This window comes from Rattus norvegicus, chromosome 5 (genome assembly GCF_021556685.1).
Source record: "Rattus norvegicus strain SHRSP/BbbUtx chromosome 5, alternate assembly SHRSP_T2T, whole genome shotgun sequence".
In the NCBI taxonomy this organism is placed as follows: Eukaryota; Metazoa; Chordata; class Mammalia; order Rodentia; family Muridae; genus Rattus; species Rattus norvegicus.
The window spans coordinates 34,643,086-34,671,067 of record NC_141538.1 but is presented as its reverse complement, the minus strand read 5'-3'; the positions used below and the strand labels follow the sequence as shown (position 1 = coordinate 34,671,067).

Below are 27,982 nucleotides of genomic sequence, written 5' to 3'. Positions count from 1 at the left end.
GGGCGGGGCGGACCCTGACACTAAGGACTCAGTTCTGCTGCAAACATGGCGCTGCTGGCCCGTGCGTTCTTTGCTGGGGTGTCCCGCCTCCCCTGCGATCCCGGTCCTCAGAGGGTAAGGCAGCGCGGCGTGGGTGAGGGCCAGGCTCGCTTCCACAGGCGAAGCTGAGCACGCAGAGCGCAAGAACAGGGGCCCCGGGCGCAGGCAGCTGAAACAGGGCCTTCGGGTGCAGGGAGGTGACAGATGCCAGGCGTCCCAGGGAGCAGAGGGTGCAAGGAGAGGGCTGAGGAGACCAGAGTTCCGGGATGTAAGGAGTTGTAATGAAAGAGGAGAGCATTCCAGGGACGCAGTGAGGGGAGAGAGACACAGCTAATTTTGAGAAGTCAGGGGTCTCAGGGCGCTGGGAGATGAGAGAATGAGGGGGTGGGGTGGAGGCAAGAACTCCCCACAAAGGAACTTTCATTTGTAAATAAACAGGTAATGCTACACGTGTCAGTCTGGATGAACTCTGGTCTGTTCAGTGAACAGCGGGGTTTAGTTGGGAGGTGGAAACCAGAGATTGCTTTGGCAGAAATCCAGGGACCTTTTACCTACTTTTAGCAGTGGCAAACCCTTAGTCAAAGCTAGCCTGAAGGGCATAGCTGCCAATTCTGTGGGTAGGAAAGAGAAGAGAGTAGGCTACTAGGTTGGTTCTGTTTCTGAAGCCTTCCTTGAGCATTGTTGCCCTTTTCCAACCCCCTCTCGCCCCCACCCCCACCCACAGTGCCTTGTTTTGTGGGACATGGCAGGGGTGACTTCATTTTCTATAGTTATTTTTCCAAAAAACAAAGGCACGCAAAAAGGATAATAAATGAAAGCCCTAACCTTGTGGAAGTTGGCTCTCACCTTCTACCTTGTGAAGTTAGTTCTCACCTTCTACCATTGGATCCCAGGGTCCAACTCTTGCTTGTCCGGCCCAAGTAAACAAGCGAGATGTAATGAAAGTAATTTGAAAATATCAAACCCAAGCCACATTTGGATTCACCTTCTAGGGGTGCATCGCGGTGGAATCCACGTTGTTTCCCTCCAGCTTATATTGCTTCGCCTGCCAACATTTCTCCCACCGGGTCAACAGTGGAAGTGAAATATATAAGTGAAGGAACCAGGGGAGAAATCGAAGAGGAAGAAGAAAAACCAAAAAGCATTAGGTCAAGACAACCCATGCCCCGTTAAAAATCTTTAGCTAAAAATCAGAATTTCCTTATCCCAGTAGAGAAGTCAGTCCATTCATTGATACCCCATCTCTACCTGCTTTGAGTTTGATAGACAGGCCCTGCAGTGTTCACTTTAGAAAAAAATGTGGGGTGATCCAAAGAACTGGGTACTGGAGGGCAGGGAGCTGTGAGAGGCAGGAGTGGGGGGCATGGAGGTGCAGAGAAACAGGAGGCCAAACAGGTCAGGACACAGGCTAGAAAGAGGCTCCAAATGTTAAGACAGAAATAGGTGTGGTGGCTTCTTCAAGTCAGAGCACCTTTTTCTGGAAAGAGTCTGTTCACTGGTCCAGTTGAGTTGATACTGTTTCTCTTTTCAAAGATAATGCCGCATGGCAAAGACAAACAGACAAAACCTCCACATTCCTTTCTGAGAACTGGTACTTTTCCAGGCCCGCAGATGCTCTTAGCGTCGCAGCAACAGAGTCACGGGTCAGAATCCCACTCTTTTGACACCACCGGACAGCACATTTCAGGAAAGAAAAAGTAATCAAAAAGAATTGCAACCTGACGTTTTGAAATTCATTTGCTTAAGAAAAATGTTAGAAGTCAGGTGTAGTGGAGCACACCTTTAACCCCAGCAGTTGGGAGACAGAGTCAGGTGGATCTCTGTGAGTTTAAGGCCAACCTGGTTCACACACTGAGTGACAGTCAGGGATGTGTAGAGAGACTCTATTTACAAAACACAATAGAGGTGCCTGTCTCCTTGACATATGAAGGCAGGAATTAAAAGCCTGTGGGGGAAGGAATAACATCTGTGCTTTGGAGGCTACCAAGCAACATCATGGTTTCGAGGGTAAATATATTATAGCTAAAACCTCATGTGTGAGAGAAATGTTCCAGTTGTCCTAAGCTCTATCTGTGAATGCTATTTCACACTGAACCTTGACCTAGGAAGGCCTGAGTTCAATCCAGTAAACATCTAGTATTCCCTCTGCTGAGAAGGACCTTGCCCCTTAGTTTGCGTTTCATTCTCTGATAAAACATTTAATTTAATCAGTTGTTAATTATGAAATGTGATTGAGGGCTTTCTTCAGAGAGACTCCCTGGCTGGAGAGGGAAGCCTGCATTCCGTGTGGAAATATCCTAGTTACATTTCCAGAGCATGGCTGGTAACTTATGATTGCACTTTGAAATACATTTAGTGCAACCAAAACAGGTGTAACCAAGAACTGGAGCAAAAGGCGATGCCGCCGTGTCTTGCAGCAGGACGAATAAAATTCTATTATTCCTTCTGTAATTCCGTTATATCTGGTTAGCTCACTGCTTGATCCTAGCACAGGGCCTGGCACAGAGTAAACACGGAAGAGGCGTGTTACGTGGGTGACTGTGCGTACCATGTGGAGTTGGAAATTTTATCGCCGTGGTGCACAGAACAATGTGTGGAAAATGATAGTTCAATGAGATACCACCAGCTCCAGCGGACTGAAAAATGTGGTGTATTATAAAGCACAGAGGAACGAAACTGTGTGCAAGGGAGGCAGGAAAGGCTGCCTCGAGGTGGATCCTAGCACTGGCTTGTGAGTCCAATGTCAGATTGCAAGGCCCGCAATTTCAGCCTAGGGCAGGAGAGATGGTTCTGTGGTTATGATTGCTTGCTGCTTTGTCGGACGACTGAAGCTTGTTGTACAGTACTCACATCGGCTAGTCACGAGCACTTGTAAGAACAGCTCCAGGGAATCTGACACCTACTTCTGCCCTTGCTGGGCACCTGCCTTCGTTATTGTTGAGGCACCATGACCAAAGCAACTCATAGCAGAAAGCCTTTAATTGGGGCTGCCTTACAGCTTCACAGGTGAGTCCATTATCGTCGTGGCAGGGACCATGGTGCTGGAGAGGTAGCTGACAGTTCTGCATCTGGATCTGCAGGAACACTCTAGGCTTGGCATGGGCTTTTGAAACCTCAAAGCACACCCCCAGTGACACACTTCCGCCCACAGGGCCACACCTCCTAATTGTAATTCTTTCAAATAGTTCTACCCCCTGTAGATGAGCCTATAGAGACCATTCTTGTACAAACCACCACGGCACAGCACAGCGCACACCCGTACATACAAACACACAGACACACACACATTAGTTAAAAAGTATATAAAAAAAGATAATTTCAGCCTGAAGAATAATGTTCCTCAACGAGTGAAGGTCATTGCCTGTTTCTGAAAGTCCCTATGAATTGATGTATAGAGTTTGTGTCTTAGGACCTAGAAAAAAATACACGAGGTTCTTCATCTCAGCCTACGGACATTGGAGAGCTTGGGGATGATGTTGGAGGAATCTTTTCCATTCAGGAGAAGATAACCCCAAAGTATCACTGTTTTATTTTTATCTTTTCACTTGAAAATATTTATTTTTATTTCATGTGTATGAATGTTTTATTTTTCTGTGTGTCTGTGCCCCAAATGCATTCCTGATGACTGCCGGGGGTCAGAAGAGGCCATCACTTTCCCTAGAACTGGAATTCTAGATGGTTTTAGTCACCATCCAGGTGCTGGGAACCAACCCAGGTCTTCAAGAAGAGCAATATGGCCTCTTTACTGCCGAACCGTCTTCTCCTGCCCCCATTTGAAATCCTTTTGGGTACAGGCTTTTGGGTAGCCTCAGATTCATGGTGACTCTCCTTGCCTCAAACTCAAGTGCTAGGATTAAAGTCATGTGCATCTCCCATCTTTAAGTATCTCTGTTTTTAGGTTAAGGTTTGTTCTGAGATCCAGCTGTGCCCTGTGAACTGCTGTGCTTCTGAACCGGTCCTAGTTACCACCTCAGAATGGTGTCCCAGTGTTGTCCAGTGGGGTAGCTAACTCCCAAGGGGAGGTAGGCCTTAGAAGCGTCTGTCCAGTGATTATCATCACAGTTTTCTGGATAGATGAAGCAGCTCTGTGGAAACATTGTGCCTCAAAGCAGAAAGGGCTGGGGTTTCAGAACAGTCCCTGAGGTGCCATGAAGTTCTAGGCAAGAGAGTAGCTTCTGTGTAGGTTCAGACTAAGTCCAGGTGGTGATAGCTAGGTTCCTGGGCAACTGTGACTGCCTTGAAGGACTTAGAGTTTCCCCGGGAAGGCAGTGGTGTGGTGGCAAAGATGGAGACGAGCTGACCACACTGGCTGGTCTTCCCAAATGGGAGGTGATGTGGCTTCAGGTAATGGGTTGCAGTGGAGATTAGAAGTAGAATGGGGTTCTATTCTATTCTAGTGAATGGTTAAGACAGGAGTTGGTGGGGAGAGGGATCAGGCTTCTCTGAGGGCCGCCATTAACATCTTATCAGATCCCCCCTGCACTTGCCACAGGCACCCTGGGTGCAGCTGTGTCCTCCTTCTACCTGTAACAATGCCCTACCTTCATTCCGTGTCATACTATAACTGCACCAAGGCTTAATGGACTATACATTTCACTTCATTTGTTTATCCCTTTCCCCCAAATCTAATCTCACCATGGGTAGAATAGTATATCTTTTTGTCTGTCCATTGCTGTACTATCATTGCCTACAATAGTGCTCGGGGCATAGTCGATGCTCAATAAAAACTTGCTAAGTAAGTGGATGAACTTTACCCTACCGTCTGTTTTCTGTCTAATACTTTCCCACATAAGCAAATCCTCAAATCCAACCAATCCTTTTCATAAGAGCAGTGGCTCTGATGTTTGCTCCAATAATGACAGTCATATGTTTCACTTGGCTTATGTAATAGGGAGTGAGTCGAAGATGTCTCCAAGGCAGGTAGAAATGAAGACTCCAGGGGAGCACCTCAGACGGTTTCCTAATTCGAGGCTGATTTCATCTTCTTTTATTGTGCAGTATTGGGAAGCATCTAAGTGTGCAGACAGATAAGAACTGTAATAACGGTAGGGAGTACACCCCAAAGCACAGAGTAATGACTTTTTCAAAAACTTTGGCTCATTGCTATGGGATGTGCCATTACTCAGAAATGTAATTTCTGCCTGGCTCCTGGCAACTGCATGATTCAGCCTAGCCTTTGGAGCTTGGAGTCCAGCAATGCCTTTTCTTTTACATTCAGGCTGGTTGCTGTGGCAACAAGATCTGAGCTCCTCAGAAACTCAGCACTCCAGCCTTCTGTGAGGCACTCTGCTGTAGGTTATAGAGTGGGCAGGCATGCTCAGGTGGTCCACACGGTTACAGAGATGTGCTTAACATGGCCCGTGAAGAGCCCAGCGTGACAGAGCTTGGACAATTTAGTTGTTTAAGTTTGTAGGCTCATGGTTGACATTTGGGGTGCTTGGCAGGTCTTCCCTTCTAAGAACCTACACGAGAACGTGGGAGAGAAGCTGTCCCTGTGTTTCCACATGCCTCCTGCTAAGAACCATAGGTGCTCTGCTGAAAAGGCAGTGTTTGGACTTAACCAAAAAGATCTCGTGGCTGGCACATAGAAGCGCATTCTGGCAAATGGACAAGAATTGCAAGCAGCAAAGGAAGGCTTAGTGGGCAGGCAGTACAGGGAGTGCTCTGGGAGTGAAAGATAAAAGTCAACGTGTATAAAGATACGAATTTTCAAACACATACTTTGAAACACACAGCTAGCCAGTTTTTGCCAAGCATATGTTATATGACAGCTAAAGAGTAGTCTGCACAAATGCCCACTTTTGTATGAATCTGAGTCAGAGTAAATTTGATCTAAAAATATTCACCTGACACAAATCAATTGACACTCAGCCCCACCCCCTCCCTGAAAGAACCATGGAAGGAGTTCGTTTTCTGTGATGGAACTCCCAGCCACATGTTAACCGAGGAGGCATCCTGAACTGTTTCTGTGCTGTGTTTCTAGAGTGTTGTCTCCATCTCCAACCTTCCTGTACTGTGTGCCTGCTCACGTGATTCACTTTTGTGTTGGATATTTCAGATGAAGTATAATCTTAATGAACATGTTGAATACTCAAGCAGTGTTATGCTGTGCCCATTTCGAACTCTTCTGAGTATGCTACACTGGCTAGTTTCCTGTGGATTGTTCCAGAAGCCTTTGTGTTTGTGCCAACACATATGGGAAGACAGCCCTTTATAAAAGGCACACAGATTGTGCGTCACTTCCTTTGCACCTTTCTCTTAACAAATGATGCTTCACTCTGTTGATATTCAACATACATGGTTGAGCAATTGGACAAACTGGCAGTGTTTGCCTTCAGCGTGCGAGTTGTGTGCTTTTAATAGGTAATAGGTCCATGCTTTATAAATAGCTGAATGTATGAGGACACTCTCATCAACTTTTGTAAAGAGGTAGGTAAGGATATCAATCTGTTTTCAATGCTGTCAATATAACCCAGGGCCTTGTACATGCTAGGCAAATGATTTACCACTGAGCTCACCTCTTGCCCCTTAACAAGTATCTTTGAACAAAATGGCCCTTTACCGCCCTCTTAATGAGTGGATACATTTTTGAATGTGGAAGGACTAGATCAATGTTTTATGTAACAGTTTGATCGATATTGCCAAATCGACCTCCAGAGAAGTAGGCACTAAATGGGAGGGGAAATGTTGATAATTTGCCTGGTTTTGACTGGTGATTCTGCTAAATGGAAAATGAGTAACTCAGGCTGGAGAGAAAAATAGAGCAAAGGTTAGAAGGTGAAAGTTCTTGGCAAGCTTTGGGAATGCTGCAGCATTAGTAACTGTAATGTGTCTAGTTGGAACTGATATGGTATTGTTATTGAAGAGCAAGCTGAGGCCACACTAGATGGGTGGCTTTCAAGACCTGAGTACAATTCCCAGAACCCATGTAAAACTGGGTCAGGTAGTAGATGTTTACAACCCCAGTGCTTGGGAGCCAGAGCTGGGAGAGCTCCTGTAGCATGCTGACTAGACAGTCTAGTCTAATCAGCATTTCCCAGGCCAGTGACAGACCCTGCTCCAAAAAACATGGTGGACAATTGCTGAGGATGATATCCAAGGTTTATCTTAGGCATGCGCATGTGCCCTCTCCCCCTCCCTCTCCCCCCTCCCCTCCTCTCCCTCTCCCTCTCCCTCTCCCCCTCCCTCTCCAATACACACACACACACACAATGGGAGAGAGAACAGAGATAGACAGAAGTAGAGAAACAAAGTGACTGGCAGAGAGGGAGAGAGAGGTTTTGTCTTTGATTCTGGATGTATCCTTGTTTTTGGAGGTATGCATTTTTATTGTGGAGACCTGATCAACAGCCATGACGTTGGTGGTAAAATAGCTGAGCTAACAGTTTTTAAATATCTATCTGTTCAGCCTCATAACTTCCTGTGAAAGTCTTTTGCTTAATGAATTTTACAGATTTGAAATTTAGCTTTCTTTTTTAAATAGAAACCTAGCATGTTTAAATACTATTTTCAAAAGGATATTTATATATGGAAATGCCAGAAGCTTATTTGTGGTACTAAAAGCAAAACAACACAAACAATGGCCTCTACAAAAACCCCAAACTTGTCCCACCGCTTTTTTATACTGATGCTTCGGTTTATATAGACAAGAGTTCTTACTGAAATGCCTCAGGTCACTAAAGGTCCCTTAAATGGAGGAGGCCACTGAAGTGGAAGGACATGCAGGTTGCAGAGGCTGGGCAGGCAGCAAAACTTGCCTCAGGTGGTCATGGTTCAAGGTTATGCTTACTCAATAGTTTTGCCATGAATTCTGAGTTTTCTTTGAATTCTCCTAACATTTTAGTGTTGATTCAAGGTTTCAAGACTTTGTGTTAGCTTCACAATACATATCTGGCTCAAGATTGCCAATGCATGTATCTTTTAGTTAATTTACTTATTTTAGGCTAACAAAATATCCTTAAATTAGGTATGAATCTCATGTTTTTTCATCCCTCACACAAAGGACAAAGACAATATTCCTTCTGACTTTCCATTTTGAGGAGGATACGTGTGATCACCCCCAGTATCCTCGCTGGATATGAAGTGGGAGGCTGATGAGTAAGGGGACAAAAGGGGGTGAGAGCAATTTTCCTAAGGCAGATTTAGAGCTCAACACGTAATCAGTTGGCATATCCAAAATAGGAAGATTTTACATAGTTCAGGACATGAAAGGTCTACCAAGAAATTAATGCTGGTTAGAAAGGTGTTATTTCCGATTAATAAAAACAAAAAGCCCAATTCACTTCTACATAAGCCATGTATAGGAAAACCACAATGTGAGATTTGAGGGCCATCCAGGGCACATTTACGTTACATCCGATTTTCCTAAGAGAAAGTGGCCAGGTGTACTTTTGGGGAATTCAAGACATTCCCTTATGGAAAGCCTTAGTGACAACCTGGTCCTGTGAGATCTAGTCATGTTCGTGAGTCTTTTTTTTTTTTTCTTTTCTCCATCTTTATCAAATTGGTTATTTCTCATTTACATTTCAATTGTTATTACCTTTCAGGGTTTCCAAGCAAACATCCCCCCCAACCCCTCCTCCTCCCCTTCTATATGGATGTTCCCCTCCCCATCCTCCTCCCCTTACCGCCCTCCTAAGAGACAACCTGTGAATAGGCTAAGAGATGGCAGAATTCGTGCTTACACAAGTGCTGTCAGCTGTCAGAAGCAATTAAAATAGCAAGTCAGTGTTTTCCCTTTCAATGGCAGGAAAGGAATTCATATAATTATTATTGATCCAATTGCATGAACTTACTAAGACATGCAATGATGCTTTTATTATCAAATATAACATTTTTACCTTTGTTTGCTTCCTCTGCCTGTTAGAAGGCTGATAGAATGCTTTTAAACATATGTAAATGTTCTTATTTAAATACCTAATTATCCTTCACAAAGCTTCAAATTCCTGCACAGATTGACCACAAATAAGTAAAAGTTCACGGCAGAACCTTAGGAACGTTGAAGCACTTCTTTCCCACTATTACCAGATAGTGACATCTCTGTCAGCCCACTTGCGTCCATTTCCTGAGTCATCATACTAATGGAGTCATTGTGGAGGTGGGTGGAAGTCTTAAGCAAATCTGCTGGTTATGAAGAAAAAGATGATTGTAGGTTGCTTGTATTATCGTTTCGTGGCAAAGAAGATACAGAGAGAGAGAAAAAAAAGCAGTGTTCATTAATGTGATGATGGAATTATGATGAAGATGAGATGTAACCCAGATTTGCAAAACTTGACCTTTGGCGATGATTTCGCCTGATTATTAAATAAGATACTAGCCAAGTAGATTTTGAAAATACTTAAAAACTAATATAAAAAATATTCATGACCCCATCGCTTAGAGATGATAACCGAGTATAGGAGACTCTGAGGCCAGACACATCTTGGATTTGAGGCAAGTCTTTACCTCATATTATTATTTGTTATAAATTTATTATGTTAAAATTTTTATTCATGCATCTGTGTGAGTATATGCCCTATGTTAGGAGTGCTTCATATCATGAAGAAGGTGTCAGATTGCCTGGAGCTGGCCTTACAGGTAGTTATGTCTGAATGCTGGAATCTCTCCAGCTCTCTTACTATCTTAAAAAGTAGGTTATTTGGCCATGTAGAGTTTCATTTTCGTGGTGTGAAAATGAGTCTGACAACAGAATTTGCATCATAGCTGTTATCTACAGGCAGCGTGGTCAGGCACTGCATAGATCACTGCTCACTGTTACTCTCTTCTTGTCTTTGTCCTGACTATATGTATATGTACAGACCCATCTCTACATAAATCTGTCTATATATTTATCAAGACCAGGTAGCTTCAGACTTGCTATGTATTTGGAGATGACCCTGAACTTTTCACCCCCAAGCCTCTACGTCTGTGGTATCGTGATTAGAAGTCTGTCCTACCAGTCCTACTTTTCTGTATAGTGCTGGCCATTGAATCCAGGGTTACTCTGCAGTACTCTGACATCTGAGCTACATTCCCCACCACTAAACATTGTGGGGGTATTTTTTGTAATTAAAAAGCTATCGAACCACAATAAATGATGTCTTGTATAAATTCAGTTGGGCAGCATTTTTTTTTAAATCGTTGCTCACAATCCTAATCATTTCTTTGGGAGTAATTTGAGGATACCATGGCTCAGCTGATGACAGCTCTGTAGCATGCAGAATGGTAGATTAGAATTGTGATCTTGCAACCATGACCTATCTTTTGGGGGAAATGTTGTATCCTTCCCTGGTGTATTAATGAAGCTTGAGAAGAACTTAGAGGTAAGCCAGAGGCAGTGTGTCAGGGTGTTTTAGAAGTGGGCTCCAGAGTTTGCCAGCTTGAATTTGATCCTGCACATGGCTGTGGTGATCACATGATTTGGTACATAATCCTAGCCCATAGTAACTGATAAATGAGTGTTGGTTTTTACTGTATGTTTTGTTCCACACTTGATGTTTGCTTTTATAATTAAAATGTTTGAGAATAGCAGTACTTTTCATGAGTAATTATTTTTTAAACTGTAAATAGAAAACTAAGCAAAAGAAGTATGCTTAAATTAATTTGAATTATTTACCCTTCGTTTTAAGTATAGCAAGAACATTTTACCTGCTTTGTTTATTTATTTTTTTTTGGCATAAAAAAGGCATTTGATAAAGTCTATAAAGAGTTTAAAAATAATTGTTGTCCTGGGGTCTTTATTGTTGTGAAGACACACTGTGACCACATAACTCTTATAAAGGAGAATATTTAATTGGGGCTGGCTTATAGTTCAGATGTAGCTCATTGTTATCATGGTGGGAAACATGGTGGCTCACGGGCAGACATGGTGCTGGAGAGGTAGCAGAGAGTTCTACATATGGCTCTACAGGAAACAGGAAGAGATCATAAGATACTGGACCTGACTTGAGCATCTGAGACCTCAAAGCCTCAGTGAGACACTTCCTCCAACAAGGCCACACCTACCTCAACAAGAACACGCCTCATAACAAACAGTGCCAGTTCCTAACAGCCCATGGGCCCATTTTCCTTCAAACTACCACAGTTGTCTTCAGAAATTCAAATACAAAATGAGGTTTTCATCTAAGTTACTCTTTTGTTAATAGATTGAGCTAAGTGGCCCGGGATGGCCTTGAACTTGCGATCCTTTTGCTTCAGCCTCTGAATGACTGTGGTCGAAGGTGTGTGCCGCTCACCTGGCTCAAATATGTTATTTCTCCCTCCCCTAAGACAGGGTTTCTCTGTGTACGCTTGGCTCTTCTAGAGCTAGCTTTGTAGACCAGACTGGCCTTGAACTCACAGCGATCTGCCTGCTTCTGCCTCCCACCACCAGTACCTGGATCAAATAGTCTTTTAAAAGACAAAAACCATAAAAGCTTTATGTTTTTTGTGAGTTGAGAAAGACTATCATATTACCAACTTGCTATGCATCTGAGGATGGCCTAGCATCCCTGATCCTATGCATTAGTTCTTCGTATGCTCTACTCCCCCAACTGTATTCTATTATATCATCATCATCATCATCATTGATATTGTTTTATGGTTTTTTGAGACAGGGTTTCTCTGTGCAGCCCTAGCTGTCCTGGAACTTACTTTGTAGGCCAGGCTGATCTCGAACTCTGATCTGCCTCCTGCCTCCTGCTGGGTTTCAAGGCACGCACCACCATTGCCCCTCAAGCTGTATTACTTTTTAAACTTGAATGTGAGTGTAACACCTGAGCATGGCGATGCTACCGTTTGTACCAGGGTACTGTGTACTGTGCACTGCTTCCTTTTCTTACTACTGTAGTTATTTTGCTTACAACAGTGTATGAAACCCATGGAGATGCTTCTGTTGGTCTCATTTTTGTGAGATGAGGAAACTAAGGCACAAAAAAGTTTCAGAACTTACCTACGCTTATACGACCACGGAGGAATTTCTTTCCTATGTTGTCTAAGCTCTTGAGCCCATGCTTCTTAAACCACCTCATTATACTACTTATTCACTTAATCAATGTTCTCATTCCGAAAAACACCTTAAATGCAGTCATGATAGGTAGAAGAGTTCTTCTCTTTTGTAAATACGCAGGAGTGCAAGTCTAAACTCTTTTTTTTTCTTCCTTTCAGTTTTTCAGCTTTGGAACGAAAACCCTGTATCAAAGCATCGATGCTCCACAGTCTAAATTCTTCCCACCCATCTTAAAGCCTATGCTACCACCTAATGCCTTTCAAGGAAAAGTGGCTTTCATCACAGGAGGAGGCACTGGCCTTGGCAAGGCAATGACAACTTTCCTGTCCAGCCTGGGTGCCCAGTGTGTGATCGCGAGCAGGTAAGTGTCACTTGAGAGTCTGTAAAGAAGCTGCCTGTGTCACAGTATTAAAAACAGGGCCATTTACATAAAATATTCTGTAGGTAGATTAAATAAGTTTCCTTGGAAAAATTCAGTTGCAGTTTGATTCATAAAAACAGTGGCAGTTATGAAACTGATGGTGCTTGCAGTTTCCATTTTCTGAGTATGAAGGTGGCGTTTAAAATGCCTCCATTGAAGTGGTTTTCATTTCTCTTGGAGTCCTTATCCTTTTTTGCTAATTCAATTGATAATTAACCTCATACCAGAAGAGTGGATGCAGCCCTGGTGGTTGTTTTACGGTAGATAAGAGTTACAATGTGTAAGTTGTGATGGCTATAAACCACACAGGCAGAAGTTCTTATGTGGGCGTATCCTGGCACCATCTGTGACATCTGAATCTTTAGATCCTTGTTAAAATCTTTGCCCATTTCATCATCTCAGTGACAGTTAGCAGTCTGCCATTCACAAATGAAATGCAAACTGGACAGAGTGTTTATTTTGTTCTTAGTGTTGCAATGCGTAAGAATTTTAAGATATTATTTTCACTTTAATGCTATATAGTTGGCATTCATGGTTTGTTTGTGTTTTGTTTTCTTTCAAGGATGTAAGACTGATCACGTAGAGTTATCCAAACTCATAAATTTAATGTGAAACCTATGCATATTATAACAGGAATACATTTCTTTGGTTGAAGAATGAATATAATGATTCTAATCAAGGAAGTAACGTAAATCAATAAGTAAGTCAGGGGTAGTTGCACATACCTGCAACCCTAGCACGTGGGAGATAGAAGTGGGAGGATGAAGGATTCAAGGTCACACTGTTTAATAATAGAGTTGAAGACAGCATTGATTACATAAGTTCTTTTTTCTAAAACAAAACCTTCCTAAATAATTTGATGTGTAGATAATGCTATATAAAAGTGACTAGTACCATGAATTCACTTCATATATTTAAAAGCAACCTTTATTTGCCTGATGTAGTTGTCATCTTGCAGGCTTACTGCTGAATGAACTCACCCTTTCTGAACTCTGGCTGGTTGGCTCAACTCAGCTGTTCAAACCCCTCTCCAAGCTGACTGATTCAGTCTGGTTTCGCTCAGCTTCTCGCTGAATTGATCTGCTTGGCCACAAATGAACTAGCAATCTGTTTAATCCGCTGGCTCCTTCTCATTCTCTGGCTCATTCTTCCTTCACCCATTTCTAGCTTGCTCTCTCTGCAATCTGTCTCTGTAAAACTGTAGCAGGAAAAACTGCTTCCTCTCACTCTCTCCCTGCTGCTGCCTTAAGCCCCCCTTCTTCTTGGGCTGAGAGTTGGGTATATCCCATCCTGTCGAATCTTTCTCTGATTGCTCAGTGGTTAAGAGCACTGACTGCTCTTCCAGAGGTCCCGAGTTCAATTCCCAGCAACCACATGGTGGCTCACAACCATCTGTAATGGGGTCTGATGCCCTCTTCTGGTGAGTCTGAAGACAGCTACAGTGTACTCACATACATGAAATAAATAAAGCTTTAAAAAAAAAAACTCAGGGTGTATCTGTATTCCAGCCAGACCATACTAAAATCCAGAGCAGCCATGTTGCTGGACTAAAATTCCTCTACACAGGGGCTGGGGATTTAGCTCGGTGGTAGAGCGCTTACCTAGGAAGCGCAAGGCCCTGGGTTCGGTCCCCAGCTCCAAAAAAAAAGAACCAAAAAAAAAAAAAAATTCCTCTACACAGATATATTTCAACTTAACTTTAAAAATGAAATTAATCAACTTGATTTTCATGTAAGTATAAATTTCATACTTTCGCAGAAATGTTTTTCTTTAAACTGTCCCTTGTCTGTGTTCTTAGAGAACAAAAAAGAACAATACAATATAAAAGCATTTTAGGACTCATGTGAAGTCCCCTAAGAATGTGCTTATTTCTAGGAATATTGATGTTCTGAAAGCTACTGCAGAAGAGATTACTTCTAAAACTGGAAATAAGGTATGCTTAGCAGCAACCCTTTAAGTCTGATGTGGGGATTATGACGCATTTATATAGGTTATTTGTGGATTTTGTCTTAGGAAGCCTGGAAATGGCTGAGTTTTCATCATTTTGCAGGTCTATGCGATTCGGTGTGACGTTCGAGATCCTGATATGGTACACAACACAGTACTGGAGCTGATCAAAGTTGCAGGGCATCCTGATGTAAGTGCAATGGGGCCGAAGCCTTTCAACGCACAGGGCTTTGATTCTGAGACCATCACCAGGATGCACACAGGGAATGAGCTGTTGAAATGAGAAGGGCCATGGTTGGGGAAAGCCAGCTCTGTTTCATGCAGAGAAAAGATTAGATGGACTTCTATGCCATTACCGTACAGGAATACTTAAAAAACACATTTGTAGTCACAGATCAAACTTGATTATGCTTTATTTAATGAGATTATACAATAGCAAGAGGAGTCATCCAAGAGCACAGTAGCTGGTTTTAGTGATTGGTTGGGTTAGCTTTTCCTGATAACTGTCGGTGTGTCTCAGGGGAAGAGAATGGTGCAGACCAGGGAAACGGTCGGAAATACCACACTTCTGTTTCCTGGGCCTGAGCGGAAACTCAGTGTTCAGTAATGAGTACTTCGCTGTTCCATGGCTCATTTATGAGAGAAAGCCTATTTCTTCCAATAGTCTCAAAGAGAACACTTCCCTGTGTTATAAGCCATTTCGGAGGGATCCCTAACACTGAAGGGGTCTCTTCAGTCCTGCAGTGCCTCGGAACCCAGCGGATCCTTCCCTGGGAGTGAGGAACCAGGCCACCGGTGAGCAAGTTCATTACTTAAAACTAAAGCACAGAATAACTTAAAAGGCAATTTCATTTTGATAATCTGTGGGTGGAAGGTGACATAGAGATTCCTTCTCCATGTACCACAGGCTAGCTCAAACTTCCTATGTACCCCAGGCTGGCTTTTAATTCTCAAGCCACTGCCTTCCAAGTGCTGGGATTGCAAGTGTGCACCCACACAGCTGTCTCAAAGGCATCTCGTGGTTATTCAGAGTAAAGTGTGGTTACCTGGTAAGTAAGCTGACCTACTTTTGTCATCTCTGTAGTCTACACTAGTTTAAAGACAGGACTGGGAATTCTGAGACTGGGAAGTAATACAGTTCGTCTTTACAGACTCCAGAAACATGCAAGTCAAATGAGTCTGGTGGATTGCCTCCCAGCGACTGTGGCGTTCAGATGTGCGTGCTAACACCTTGCCTTGTGTATTACAGGTGGTGATAAACAATGCGGCAGGGAACTTCATTTCTCCCAGTGAGAGACTGTCTCCCAATGGTTGGAAGACCATAACTGACATAGTTCTCAATGGTACAGCCTATGTGACGATAGAAATTGGAAAGCAGCTAATTAAAGCACAGAAAGGTAGGTCCGTTTATTCCCCCTGTGTTTATTGTGGGGGAAAGAGGGCTTTTTTTCAGTTGAGGCAGTACTAAGCCCTGACATAATTCAAGATGTAAATGAAATAGCCTGTCCTCACACATCTCATAGCCTGAAAATCCATGTTTACCGGAGGCTGTGGTAGAAGACTTGGCGTTTCAAGGGCATTCGGAAATTCCAAGATGGGATTGACTCCTTCCTGTAGCTGACTCCCTAATCATTATTATCTTCCATTTTCACACAGACTCCAATCTACTTTTACCTCCATAGAGGGCTGGTAGACGGGAAGGACAGATATATTTAGAGAATAATAAAGAATTCGATGTGGATAGAGAAGGGGACAGGAAGTAGGAAAAAATTGTGGAGAGGTGCCTAGTCATGTGACTGGGAAAGTCCCCAGTACCAAACTAGGGAGTTAGAGTCCACTGAAGTTACCTTGTGAAGAATGGTGATTTGCTGTAAAATATCACTGACCATATTGTGATGCTGGGAAGTTTGATTTTTTTTGGGGGGGGGTGGGGGGGTCATGTGGAAAGATGGTGTAGGTGATAAGGGAGGAGCCTTTAAAGATAATAGCAGCAGAACTTATGAGAGGAAGGTCTTTAGCTGGGGTGAATAGTTTGTTTAGAGGGGACATCTTGGAGACTGCAAACACGAGTAGTCAATACCACAAAGAGGCTAGATTTCAGTGGGCACTGCTAGAACATTTTTGTTATGACTGAACCAATTTCTCTATTAAGAGTTATGTCTACATAAATAGAAAATATGTAATGTCTTATATATACTTAACACATACACAGAGAAAGAGATAGATTGATAGATAGACAGACAGACAGACAGACAGACAGACAGACAGACAGAATGTTTTGGTAAATCTCCAACCCCAATAAGCCCGTGTAAAGAACACACAACTTAGTTACAGTATTTACAAGCTGCATGGCTAGATTGGGCAGATTCACCACTGCACTACTCTACTCCCCAACCATGAGATCTCTTGCTACTTGGGGCTCCTCCAGGCTACGTGGTTCTGCTCCGTCTTCCTATCACTTCCTCTTCCTCCATCTTCCTTTTTCTCTTCCTTCCTCTCCCACTCTAAAACCTCCACCTCCAACCCCCCTCCCCCCACTGCCCAGCCACAGGCTCTAACCTTTATTTGACCAATTAAAATGGGAAGAAGAGTTACATGAAATCACTTGAGAACCTGATGGATCCACTCCTCATCTGGACAGCCCCTCTTGAAGAGGCAGAATTATCATCAAAATACAAATAGCACCAATGCAATCCTTTAGAGGGGCAGTGGGAGAGGATTCCTAGAGATTGGTAGAGTGCTTTGTTTATTAGATTCTTGCTGTTGACTTTATGTAACAGACCTGTGCTGTGTGCTCTCCGGAGTAAAGACTACAAGATTGTGCCTCTCAATAATTTGGGGTCACCCACATGTGGCATATATACACACACATACAGACACCAAAACTAGATAAGATTGATGAAGCTAGAAAATGCATGCTGAAAGGGACTGGATATAGATCTCTCCTGAGAGACACATCCAGAGCATGTCCAATTCAGAGGTCAATGCTAGCAGCAAACCACTGAACTGAGAATAGGACCCCCTTGCGAGGAATTAGAGGAAGGATTGAAAGAGTTGAAGGAGCTTGCAACCCCATAAAAACAACAATGCCAACCAACCAGAGCTTCCAGGGACTAAACCACTACTGAAAGACTATATATACATGGACTGACCCAGGGCTCCAACTGCATATGTAGCAGAGAATAGCCTTGTTGAGGCACCAGGGGAAGGAGAAGTCCTTGGTCCTGCCAAGATTGGACCCCCAGTGCAGGGGAATATGGGGAGGCAGTAAGGGGAATACCGGTATGGGGGAGGGGGAGGGGAAGGAATGGAAACTTATGGACAGGAAACCAGGAAAGAGAATAGCATTTGAAATGTAAATAAAGAAATATATCTAATAAAAAATATAAAAAATATAAATTGTGGCTAGGACTTGAGCTTAGGGCACTTTTTCAGAGTAGGTAGAGCACACCAAACAAGGCCAAGGACTCTCAGTGGCTGGAGTGGGCTATGGAGGACATTGTATCTGTTCAGAAACTTGTCTGTGAGGTTCAGTTTCCTCTCCCCAGTGTGGATAATTCACAAACCAGCTTGAGAAGGCTTGGTCAAAGAAGTGTAAGGTGAAAAGCATCATCGAAAGGCACAGCTTTGCAAAAGATGGGAACTCCTTTCCCTAGCACTCAGGGTAAACCTCATCACCCATCTCCACTGTAAGCAAGGCGGATGTGATTTAGATCTGGACTTTTGTGGCACTGTTAATTTTATTTGCTGATTTATTATTTTCCCAACAGATAGATAGACTTGAGAAGGGAGTTGGAATTGTCAGCTGATTTCCTGCCTGCCTGCTGTTACTTTTTGTGTCCTTTGTCTTGTTGGCACTTACTCTCTCTGTCTCTCTGTCTCTGACTCTCTGTCTCTGTCTGTCTCTCTCTGTGTATGTGTGTATGTGTGTGTGTATGTGTGTGTATGTGTGTGTATATGTGTGTGTGTGTGTAGGTGTGTGTGTATGTGTATGTGTGTGTATGTGTGTGTATGTGTGTGTATATGTGTGTGTGTGTGTAGGTGTGTGTGTATGTGTATGTGTGTGTATGTGTGTGTATGTGTGTGTGTGTGTATGTGTATGTGTGTGTGTGTGTGTGGTGTGTGCACATGCGTGCGTGTTTTTTCTTTTTTCCCTCTAATTTCTGATCCTGCCTTTATTTCTCCGTCTCTTCTCCTTTTGCAGGCTTTTCATTTTTGGCTCTCTTTCTGTCTCAATGATAACTGTCTTTCTCTGCTTCATTATCTCTTATTTCTATTTTCCTCATCCTTAGGATCCTTAGTTTTCTGACTCACTTCCCGTTGTCTTTCATTTTAACACAGACTTCAATCTATTTTTACTCCCCACACTGGATTAAAATTCTATGGGCTTCATTATAAATGTATTAGGTTAAGCTTCTTTAAAAGACGAAGGCCCATTTCTGTTCTTCCTGGTTTGGAGACGCTGACTTCTGTGTGTCTAAGCTGGTCCTGCACTGAGGGGCTCACGTGCTTGTGGTCTCCCAAGCATGCCAGTGTGGGTGAGCCTGGATGTTGGTTTAGGGGGTGCATGTGAGCATATGTAGTCAGTCCAACACGAAAGGTCAATCTAGGAATGTCATGGGCTAGTTGTCCAGTGAGGGCTCCAGCTTCAAGTGAACTCTAGCTTCTTACAGGGTGGAGATGGGCACAGCAAGGGGTTGAGGGTCGAGGGCAGAGTAGCTAAAGTTAGAGTCACAGCTGCAGTGAGACAAAGTTAACAGTGAATAACTAACAAAGAAGTGTGCCTGGCGTGACTTGTCCCTCTACTGTTCTGGGTCCACTAAAGCCCCACACCCCTTGTCTTTCACACAAGGACATTTTGTACACAAGCTGATTTTAGAGATCGGAAAGGCCAAGTCCAATGTGTAGATGGAGTTGTGAGAATGGCTAAGGTAAGCACGCCTATTTGCACATCCTCAAGTGACAGTCCAGTACCTTCCTCCTCACACGCACTCCGGGCTGAGCTTCTTCTGGTTGTTTCTGTTCTCCGATAGGGCTGACCATGAGAATCTTTAACTATACAGAGGAGAGGAAGATCTTACAGACGTGTGCTTTGAAATGCTTTCTTTCTGGTCCTTCACGTTTAAACCACTTCCTTCTTTCCTCCTGTTGTTTTGAGGCAGTGTTTTATTATGTAGCCCAGGCTATCCTTCAGCTCTTGCTTCAGCCTTGAAAGAGTGGGGATTACAACTGTGTACCACCATACCTCACTTTCAAATGTACAGGAATTAAAATGTGTTTTGTAAAGCATATAAGTGTATTTTATCACACTTTTATAACATTAAACTTACAGATTTTTCATATCTAGTATTTAAGGAAGTAGAAAATCTAGTTTCTTGAAACCCAGAGCACTCTTCCAATTTTTAGTGCATTTAGTTTACCGAGACTCCACTGTGTCCCAGACGCAGTTGCTACGTCTGTGTGTGGTGTCACTTTTAACTCTGACTTTATGGGGTCAATTTAAGAAATTGGGAAACAAGGAAACATGCTCTTTGTCTTTGTTTCTGATATGTCATCCTTCTGTCCATCTGAATTTCTCCCTAATATTAATTTTATTTGGCTTCAAGGCTTGTCTTTAACTTCATTCTGGTGCAGATTAGGGGCTTTGACCTTTCTCTGAATTGGGGTAGAAGAAGACGGCACCTTCAGTTTCAGAATTCTTTGTTGTTGTGGTTGTTGGTTTGGGAGTTCAAAGATCACAGGATTCTTTACTCAGATTCTTAAAGGCTTCACTGTCTTCCTTGTGGCCCCCTGATGAGGGCTAGGTGAAGATGTTACCTGGGCTACCTTACCCGCCCGCTCCCGGGGGCTTCTTGTTTGCTTTTATAGTTTTCTGCCTTCTGTTTACCTCTTCTGGCATTTGTTTGCCTCCTAGAAACTGTAATTTTTTTTTTAACCAAATTAGATTTTTTTCAGTCTATGTTTCTCCCTCCCAGATCTCCGATTACACATATATTCTGCTAAAATGTCCCGTATGTCTGGTCTTTGGCTTGTAGTTAACTGTTTCCCCTGTGACTTTTGTGTTGGGTAGTTTTTATTGTGTTTTCATTGAAGATCTTCCACGGCTAAGCTCATTCCTTTAGTTATAAAATTTCAAATATTTTCTGCCATTGATGTTGTTTCTATTTTGGTATTTTTAATTACTTTTAGCGTTTCATTTATTTATTTGTTTGTGTTTGAGTATGCATACATGTGCACATATGTTTGGATATATTCTGCCGTGAGCATGTAAGGTCAAAGGACAACTTTCAGAATCAGCTTCTCTCTTTCTACTGTATGGGTTCTAGGGGTTGAACTCTGGTCGTCAGGCTTGGCAACTGGCTCCTTTACCCAGATGCTCATATAAGGGGCCTTGTCTTAACTCTTTTAACCTGTTTTCTTTGAAGTCTTTCATCAAGGTTATCATACTACATTTTACAACTCACCTTTAAACTTTATTTGTGAATGTATAGTAGCTTTCTCATTGGTATGATTCTTCTGAGCTGGCTACCAAATGTTTTGGCTGCTCATTTAGGATGCTTACCACCTCCCTCAGCCCTCTGTGAGTTTTTAGAGTCACCGTCTAGATCAGTGCTGCAATGGCAGTCGCCTTTTTCTAGATTCCATTGACACTTACCCTCAGGTATATAATGGGGCATCAGCACACACTCAGGGCGACTCTACTATGAAAAGTCATTGAGCACTGTTCCTGTTCACATCCCTTCTCAGAGCTGCTTCTCATCCAGAAAGTCTCAGATGGTGTTAAGCTTATCATCTTAGGATGGCATGCCTTCTCTGCCTGTTCCAAGGTGGCTGGCAGTGACAGTATCTACACCTCTAATACAGTTGTAGTGATGTGTATGAGTCCACCGTGGCTAGAGGTGGAAGCCCTTGATAGTTTAATTCTGATTTCTTTGTGTTGAAGTTGTTCTTGGTCATGGGATGTGTCTCTCAGATTTGGGCCTTTGTATTGAGAGGTCAGGCACAGAATCACAGACAGTGCAGACTGGCCATCCTCAAAACAGTATCTTAGGTTTCCTTTCTGTAAAGAGACACCATGACCAAGGCAACTCTTATAAAGGAAAACATTTCATTGGGGCTGGCTTACAGGTTCAGAGGTTCAGTCCATTATCATCATGGTGGGAAGCATGGCAGTGTACAGTCAGACATGGTGCTGGAGGAACTAAGATTTCTACATCTTGATCTGCAGGAAGCAGGAGAGGACTGTCTTCTGCAGGCAGCCAGAAGGAGGATCTAGACCTCACTGACCAGACTTGAGCATATATAAGACCCCATAGCCCCACCTCCACAGTGACACACTTCCTCTAACAAGGCTACACCTCTTCCAATAAGGCCACACCTATTGATAGTGCCACTTCATATGGACCAAGAATACTCAAACCTACAGACATTAAGACCAGGAGTAAGACGACACACTTTTCTTAGATTACTCTTTCAGCAATGAAGGGTAGTAAACTTAAAAACAAGAGTAGGCCCTCTAGATTTTGTGATTCCTTTCGGCACAGGACCACATTCTTGCCTGTCTTGTTTCTCAGATGTGAACAGAAGTAGCTGCAATGCTGATAACCACATCCTTTAACTTTCCAGGAGCTGCCTTTCTTGCTATCACTACGATCTATGCTGAGAGCGGATCAGGCTTTGTAATGCCAAGTTCTTCAGCCAAATCAGGCGTGGAAGCCATGAATAAGTGAGCACTACTGAGTTAATTGTATTCCTGAAAATAGATAAAGTTCTCTGGCCAAAAGGAAGACTGATTTGGGACAGGCTATGTCTGATCACAAGTTCCTGTGCCATAGGACTGATTTTACTGATGGGGACTTTGATTGATACTCTCCTACTGAATTTTATCTGTTGCAAAATTACAGTATCTTAAGGTCGTTATTATGTTAAAACCTTTCCCTTTTATAAACCTCTCAGGATGGAACGTTTTTAATGAGTTTTGTACTAAAATCAGTTGCACTTCTGAGGAAATAGTATGCTGTTTCTCACAGGCACTGCAAACTCCATACCTGTCTAGGCTATCATTTTCACTGGGTCATGGTAAGAGGAGGCAAATTTGCCATTTCATAAAACACTTTTTTTGGGGGCAGGGTTGTTGAAACTGGGTTTCTTTACACAGCCCCTGGTTGTCCTGGAACTCACTCTGTACACCAGGCTGGCCTTTTACTCACAGAAATCTGCCTGCCTATGCCAACCAAGTGTTAGGTACAAAGGCATGTGCCACCACATCTGGCTACATAAAACATCTTTAACTTTTTAAATATCTGTTTAGGTATATGGGTAGTTTGTCTGCATGCACATTTGTACAACAGAAGACATCATCAGATAGTTGCAAGTTGCAACGTGGGTTCTAGGGATTGAACTCAGGACCTTCAGGAGAGCAGCGACTGCTCTTAACCACTGAGCCATCTCTCCAACCCCCTTACATACAACATTTTAATGCATTGCTATTAGCTTCATTTGGGCTCCATTATGCTTCCTTGTCTGCTTTGGCCCTTCCCTTCCTGTCTATCTTGCTTATTTGGGCTATTTTTTATCTTTTAAGGTAACCTCGCTGTCCTTTTGCAACTGTGTTAAGTACAAATACACACACACATAAGAAACATGCCAGTCCAATCTGTAAAATATGATCCTGTTGAAAAGTAGACGTGTTAAGTACATTTCTAAGCAGGTTCATGTTCACCGTTAATACCGTATTTTCATTTAGGACATTCAGGATTTTGTTTGAGTCTTATTTCCTTTGCAGCCCTGGCCAGCAGTTATGTTAAAGCCTTGTTTTGTTAAACAAGGCTGTGTTACTGTTTTCATTAACTGTGTAATCCATCTCTTGCTCAGTTGATGCACTCGTGACAGTGCTTGCGGACATTGGGATCCAGAGCATAGTCTGTAAGGAAAAGTAATGACTTTTGTAAGTCTAAGCTTGGGCATCAGAGAGTGGTGGGGATGAGCCTGAAGTTCACATGTAAACCAGGTTGGCTTTGAACTCGTCGGAACCCACCTGCCTGTGTCTCCTAAGAGCTGGGAGTAAATGCATGTGTCACCTTGCCTGGCACGTTCGATTTCTTGTTGTACACCGTAGATTTACAGTGCTAAGGATGCTGGAATGTGTTGTGTAATAGAGGATGTAAAGGTACTAGGCGGCCTAGACTCTCAGAGGTTGACAGATTAGCGACATCAAATTGAGAAAAGTGGTTTAATCTTCCTGTACCCAGTTACCCACCTATTGGTAACTCAGGGAGTAGTAGTGACACTTACCTGACAGTGTGTGACTCCTGGGAGGCAGTGAATGTGCACTGAACCCTGGCTATTCATGCTCGAGCATACCGTACTCTGTCTTAGAATGCGCTTTATGTGCTTTAATTTTCGGTATTTTATCTCCCTTAATTTTTAGGTCTCTTGCAGCTGAATGGGGTAGATACGGAATGCGTTTCAACATAATTCAGCCAGGGCCTATCAAAACCAAAGTAAGTTTGATTTGGCACATTATAACACCATGAAGGATGAAAGAACGAAACAGTGATAGATGGGCATTCTCATTGCTGTGTGGGACTTTCCAGGGATGCCTGGATCCCAAACCCTTGTTGTAGAGAGTGTCTTTGCGTTTATCCAGTATAAGTAACTTCATATTCCCAGATACTTACATTATCAATTTTGACATTTTAGTAATTCATTTCTGTTACCATAGATACGTTATTGCCCTACATTTCTTAATATTTTTTGGCCTATTTAAAAATGTATTTTATGCGTATTCATGTATCGCCTACCTTCTTGACTGTGCACCATTTCCATGCAGTGGCTGTAGAGGAAGAAAAGGGCACAGAATGCCCTGGAGTTGGAGTTATGGGTGGTTATGTGTTGCCATGCGGAGGTTGGAAATAGAAGCCTGGGTGTCTGGATGTGTAGGGCTCTGGAGCCAGGAGGTGGTGTGTGTGTGTGGGTCTCTCTCCCAGCTAGGTGTGTGGGTTCAGGCGATGGGGAGAGAACTCAGGCGGGGGGAGGGGGGCGGGGAGGGCGGAGAGGGAGTGTTTCTGCCCGCCTCAGCTGCCTGTTCTGCTCCTTTCTGCTGCTGCTGCTTCAGTTGCTCGGGCAGGGCTGAGCCAGCAGAAGACTGAATCACAGGCAAGGCATGCAGGGGAGCTTCTGGAGGCCATTTTGGGAGAGCAGATTTCTTCCCCAAGAGGCGGTGTTACCAGTTCTTGTGACAGATGCTCTCAGATGATGGAATAATTCCCGCACACCTTTAATTTTGAACACGACTCTTAAGTACAGTTTTAGGGTGGGTCAGTGTCTGACAGCAGGTACTTCCTATTGGGTTGGCCTGAGAGCTTGGGAAGACCTCATCTACATATTTGGGGGCGTGGTCCTGCTTCTGCTCTGTCTTAAGCCTACATGATCTGTGGTCACATCCTTACCTGTGGAGGAGGGGCTTGAGGCATTGCCCTATGTGACTAGTCTGTCTCAAACCTCTCTACAGGGGTTTGTGGGGGGCTGCAGTTAGTGCGGCCTTGATCTGGGAGACTGGGAATGCACCTGCCATCCCTATTAGGGTTTCCAGGGATTCAACCTGTCTTGACCAGGAATTAGGGTAACTTTCACAGCTCACCGCCCAACATGGAGGAGCAGCCAGTGCTTGTAACCACTGAGCCACCTTTCCTGCCCAACGTTTGCACGGTTTAAAAGTCCCATTGCTTGTATAGTCTTATTTTTCAGTTGTGGCAATGTCCGTGTATCTGTAGCTTACGACGGCCTCTAGAAGTCTGAGAGGAAGGCTTTCAGGAATGTTCTCTTTGGCTCATTGCCATGTCTCTTCACTTTCAGCCAGTTATGTTTGTCTTTGACTCTACGTCTGGTGAGAATTCCCTCAGGAGGAGCGCACCTCACCAATGTCATTAACCTTGCAGACACCCACAACTCCCAGTCACTTTTATGGGCATCACTTAGAATGGCCACACACTTCTGCTCTCCCACATCGTCTCCTGATGACTTCACTCTTACTTAACATTTATTTCCTTGTAAAGCCAGAATGCATGATTCTTGAGATGCAACTTTGAAAACTCAGGAAATTACATAGACACCATACCAAGGTATAGTCATTGAGTAGTACGTAGTATTAAATTTTACAATGGAAATTGTACTACTTATTTATGAATCTAATAGATAGAAAATGCAAAGAAAGGGTGCCGGAGTGAATGGAAATTGAATATATTCAGTAATAAGAGTCTAATGGCAAAATAACTGAAAGCCAAAGTCCATAATTTGAGTGCCCTCCGTTGCACAATTTCCCAGAAGAACGGTAGTTGCAGAAGCTTCGTTCCTGGACTCCAGTGACTAGGAGAGATCATCTGTTTCTTGTGTTTATTTGTCTTGTGTTTCTTTACTTTTTAAATTTAGTTTTATTTTGTGTGTGTGTGGGTGTGTGTGTGTGAGTGCACATGTGTGTCTGCATGCACATCAGTGTACCACATGCATGCTTGGTGCCACGGAAGTCAGAAGAGAGCAGTGAGTCCCCTCAGAATTGGAGATAGGGATGGCTGTGAACCACCACGTAGGTGCTGGGAATGGGACTCGATCCTCTGCAAGAACCACAAGTGCTCATGACTGCTGAGCCATCTCTCCAGCACCTACATTGCATTTTTTGAGTTCCCATCATATTAAAAAAACTATTGGAAAAGATGTGAGGACATTTACTTTCAAGAGTCTCCCAAGTAGGAGTGTGTAGTGGAGAAGTGGGGATAGGAGTTGTTCCCAACCAAGAGATATTTCGTCTTAAAGACACAAAAGGGAAGCTGAAGAAGTTTCCTGGAGAGGTCTGATAGCATGAAAGTCGCACCAGCTGCTGCTTTTAGCCTCTGCTGCCTTGGGAGAGCTGCAGGCTCACCCAGCACCTCCAGGGCGAGCCTTCACCTGTGCTAGGGACCCTCGTTTTAAGTCTGCAAGCGTTGACCTCACCTTGCCGTGTCTGCACATCACAGCCCCAGACACTAGCCAGAGTGATTCCCTGCTCCCTCGTTCTCACGTACACTTGGAGTTAATAGCGCTTGCTTTGCCTTTTCTGTTTTTATTTTTAATGAAAAGAGACTAGATAACTTCTCCTAAGCTTCTCATATTTGAATTGCTTTTCTGTGTTTACTGAAGGAAATAGCAATCCACCGTCTCACCCGTTCAGTGTAATCCCAGAGCTCTTTTGGGTGTATTGCTTCCTCATTGGATTTTTTAAATAATGACTTGCCGAGGTCGGAGACATTAAAAACTAAGGTGACAGTTTGCATTCTTGGTAGGCCCTTTCTCCTTTTAAAGGGTAGATTTAGGGAAAATGACTTGTTTTGGCTCAGAGTGAATGTGAAACATTTTGGTGACAGTCTTTGTACAATGCCTAAGCTGTGAGCAGCATATTTTAGTGCAGCTGTGTTTTTTTTTTTTTGTGAAATTGAGAAATAAAACGCATTCAGGCATACATGGAGACACACTAACGTAACTTTTCTCCTTTGTTGTTAAGGGTGCCTTTAGCCGTTTGGACCCGACTGGAAAATTTGAGAAAGATATGATCGAGAGAATTCCCTGTGGTCGGCTGGGAACTGTGGAGGAACTTGCCAATCTAGCGACTTTCCTTTGCAGTGATTATGCCTCTTGGATCAATGGGGCAGTAAGCATTGTAGTGTCTTCACTTTTTGGGGGCTGAGGGAGCACTATTTTGGAGTGGATTAATAATGCTGAATATGGATATGATGTTAAAAAATAGGTGCAAGCAATATAAAATATTCACACATTACTCATCCTAATCCTTTACTCCGTGATAAATTAATTAAGTGCAAGTTGCCTTGGTGGACATGGTTTAAAGACGATCCTTAAATTGGGTAGAATTTTGTTGGTAAGCGCATTCTAAGCAGAAGGAATAAGTTCAGATTGTATCTCAGTTTTATCTTTTGTGATTTGAGCTTTGAGTGAGACTAGCAAGGAGGTTACATCCAGTTGGGATATGAAGATAGATAATGGTTGAGAGACTTTTCAAAAGGAGTGAAGGGGTTCGTGCTGTCTTTTCAGGTCATTCGATTTGACGGTGGAGAGGAAGTGTTTCTGTCAGGTGAATTCAACTCTCTAAAGAAGGTAACGGCATTTGGTTCACATATTATGACAGGCTAGGGTGCTGGGCTTAATTCAAACCGTGAGCAGACCCAGCTAAATAGACTCTGTTTCCTTCCATCAGGTCACCAAGGAGGAGTGGGATGTAATCGAAGGCCTCATCAGAAAGACAAAAGGCTCCTAAGACGTTCATGGCTTCCTCTGTGACAAACTAAAGTTTAGGGACTATATAGATGGACATTTGAGTTAATAAATTTTTTGTCTGATGATTTTTGTAGTTTGGGGGATTAAACCCCGGGTGTCTGGTATTTATTTATTTATTTATTTATTTATTTATTTATTTATTGTATGTACCCCGGGTGTCTGGTATTTATTTATTTATTTATTTATTTATTTATTTATTTATTTATTTATTGTATGTGAGTGCACATGTGTTCTACCGCTCATTTGCACCTCAGCCATAAATGGTCAACGTTGACCGAGTGAAAAGA

The 27,982-nt window shown here is 43.1% G+C and overlaps 1 protein-coding gene across 1 annotated transcript; it reads left to right on the top strand.

Moving 5' to 3' along the window:
* Decr1 (2,4-dienoyl-CoA reductase 1) lies at positions 1 to 27,768 on the top strand. Its single transcript, NM_057197.2, is given in 10 exon segments — positions 1 to 114; positions 12,163 to 12,365; positions 14,301 to 14,358; positions 14,476 to 14,562; positions 15,622 to 15,769; positions 21,999 to 22,098; positions 23,803 to 23,875; positions 26,908 to 27,054; positions 27,453 to 27,515; positions 27,616 to 27,768. Coding segments are annotated over 10 exon segments (1,008 nt in total). The 5' UTR covers positions 1 to 45; the 3' UTR covers positions 27,676 to 27,768.
* Positions 27,769 to 27,982: the final 214 nt, after the last annotated feature.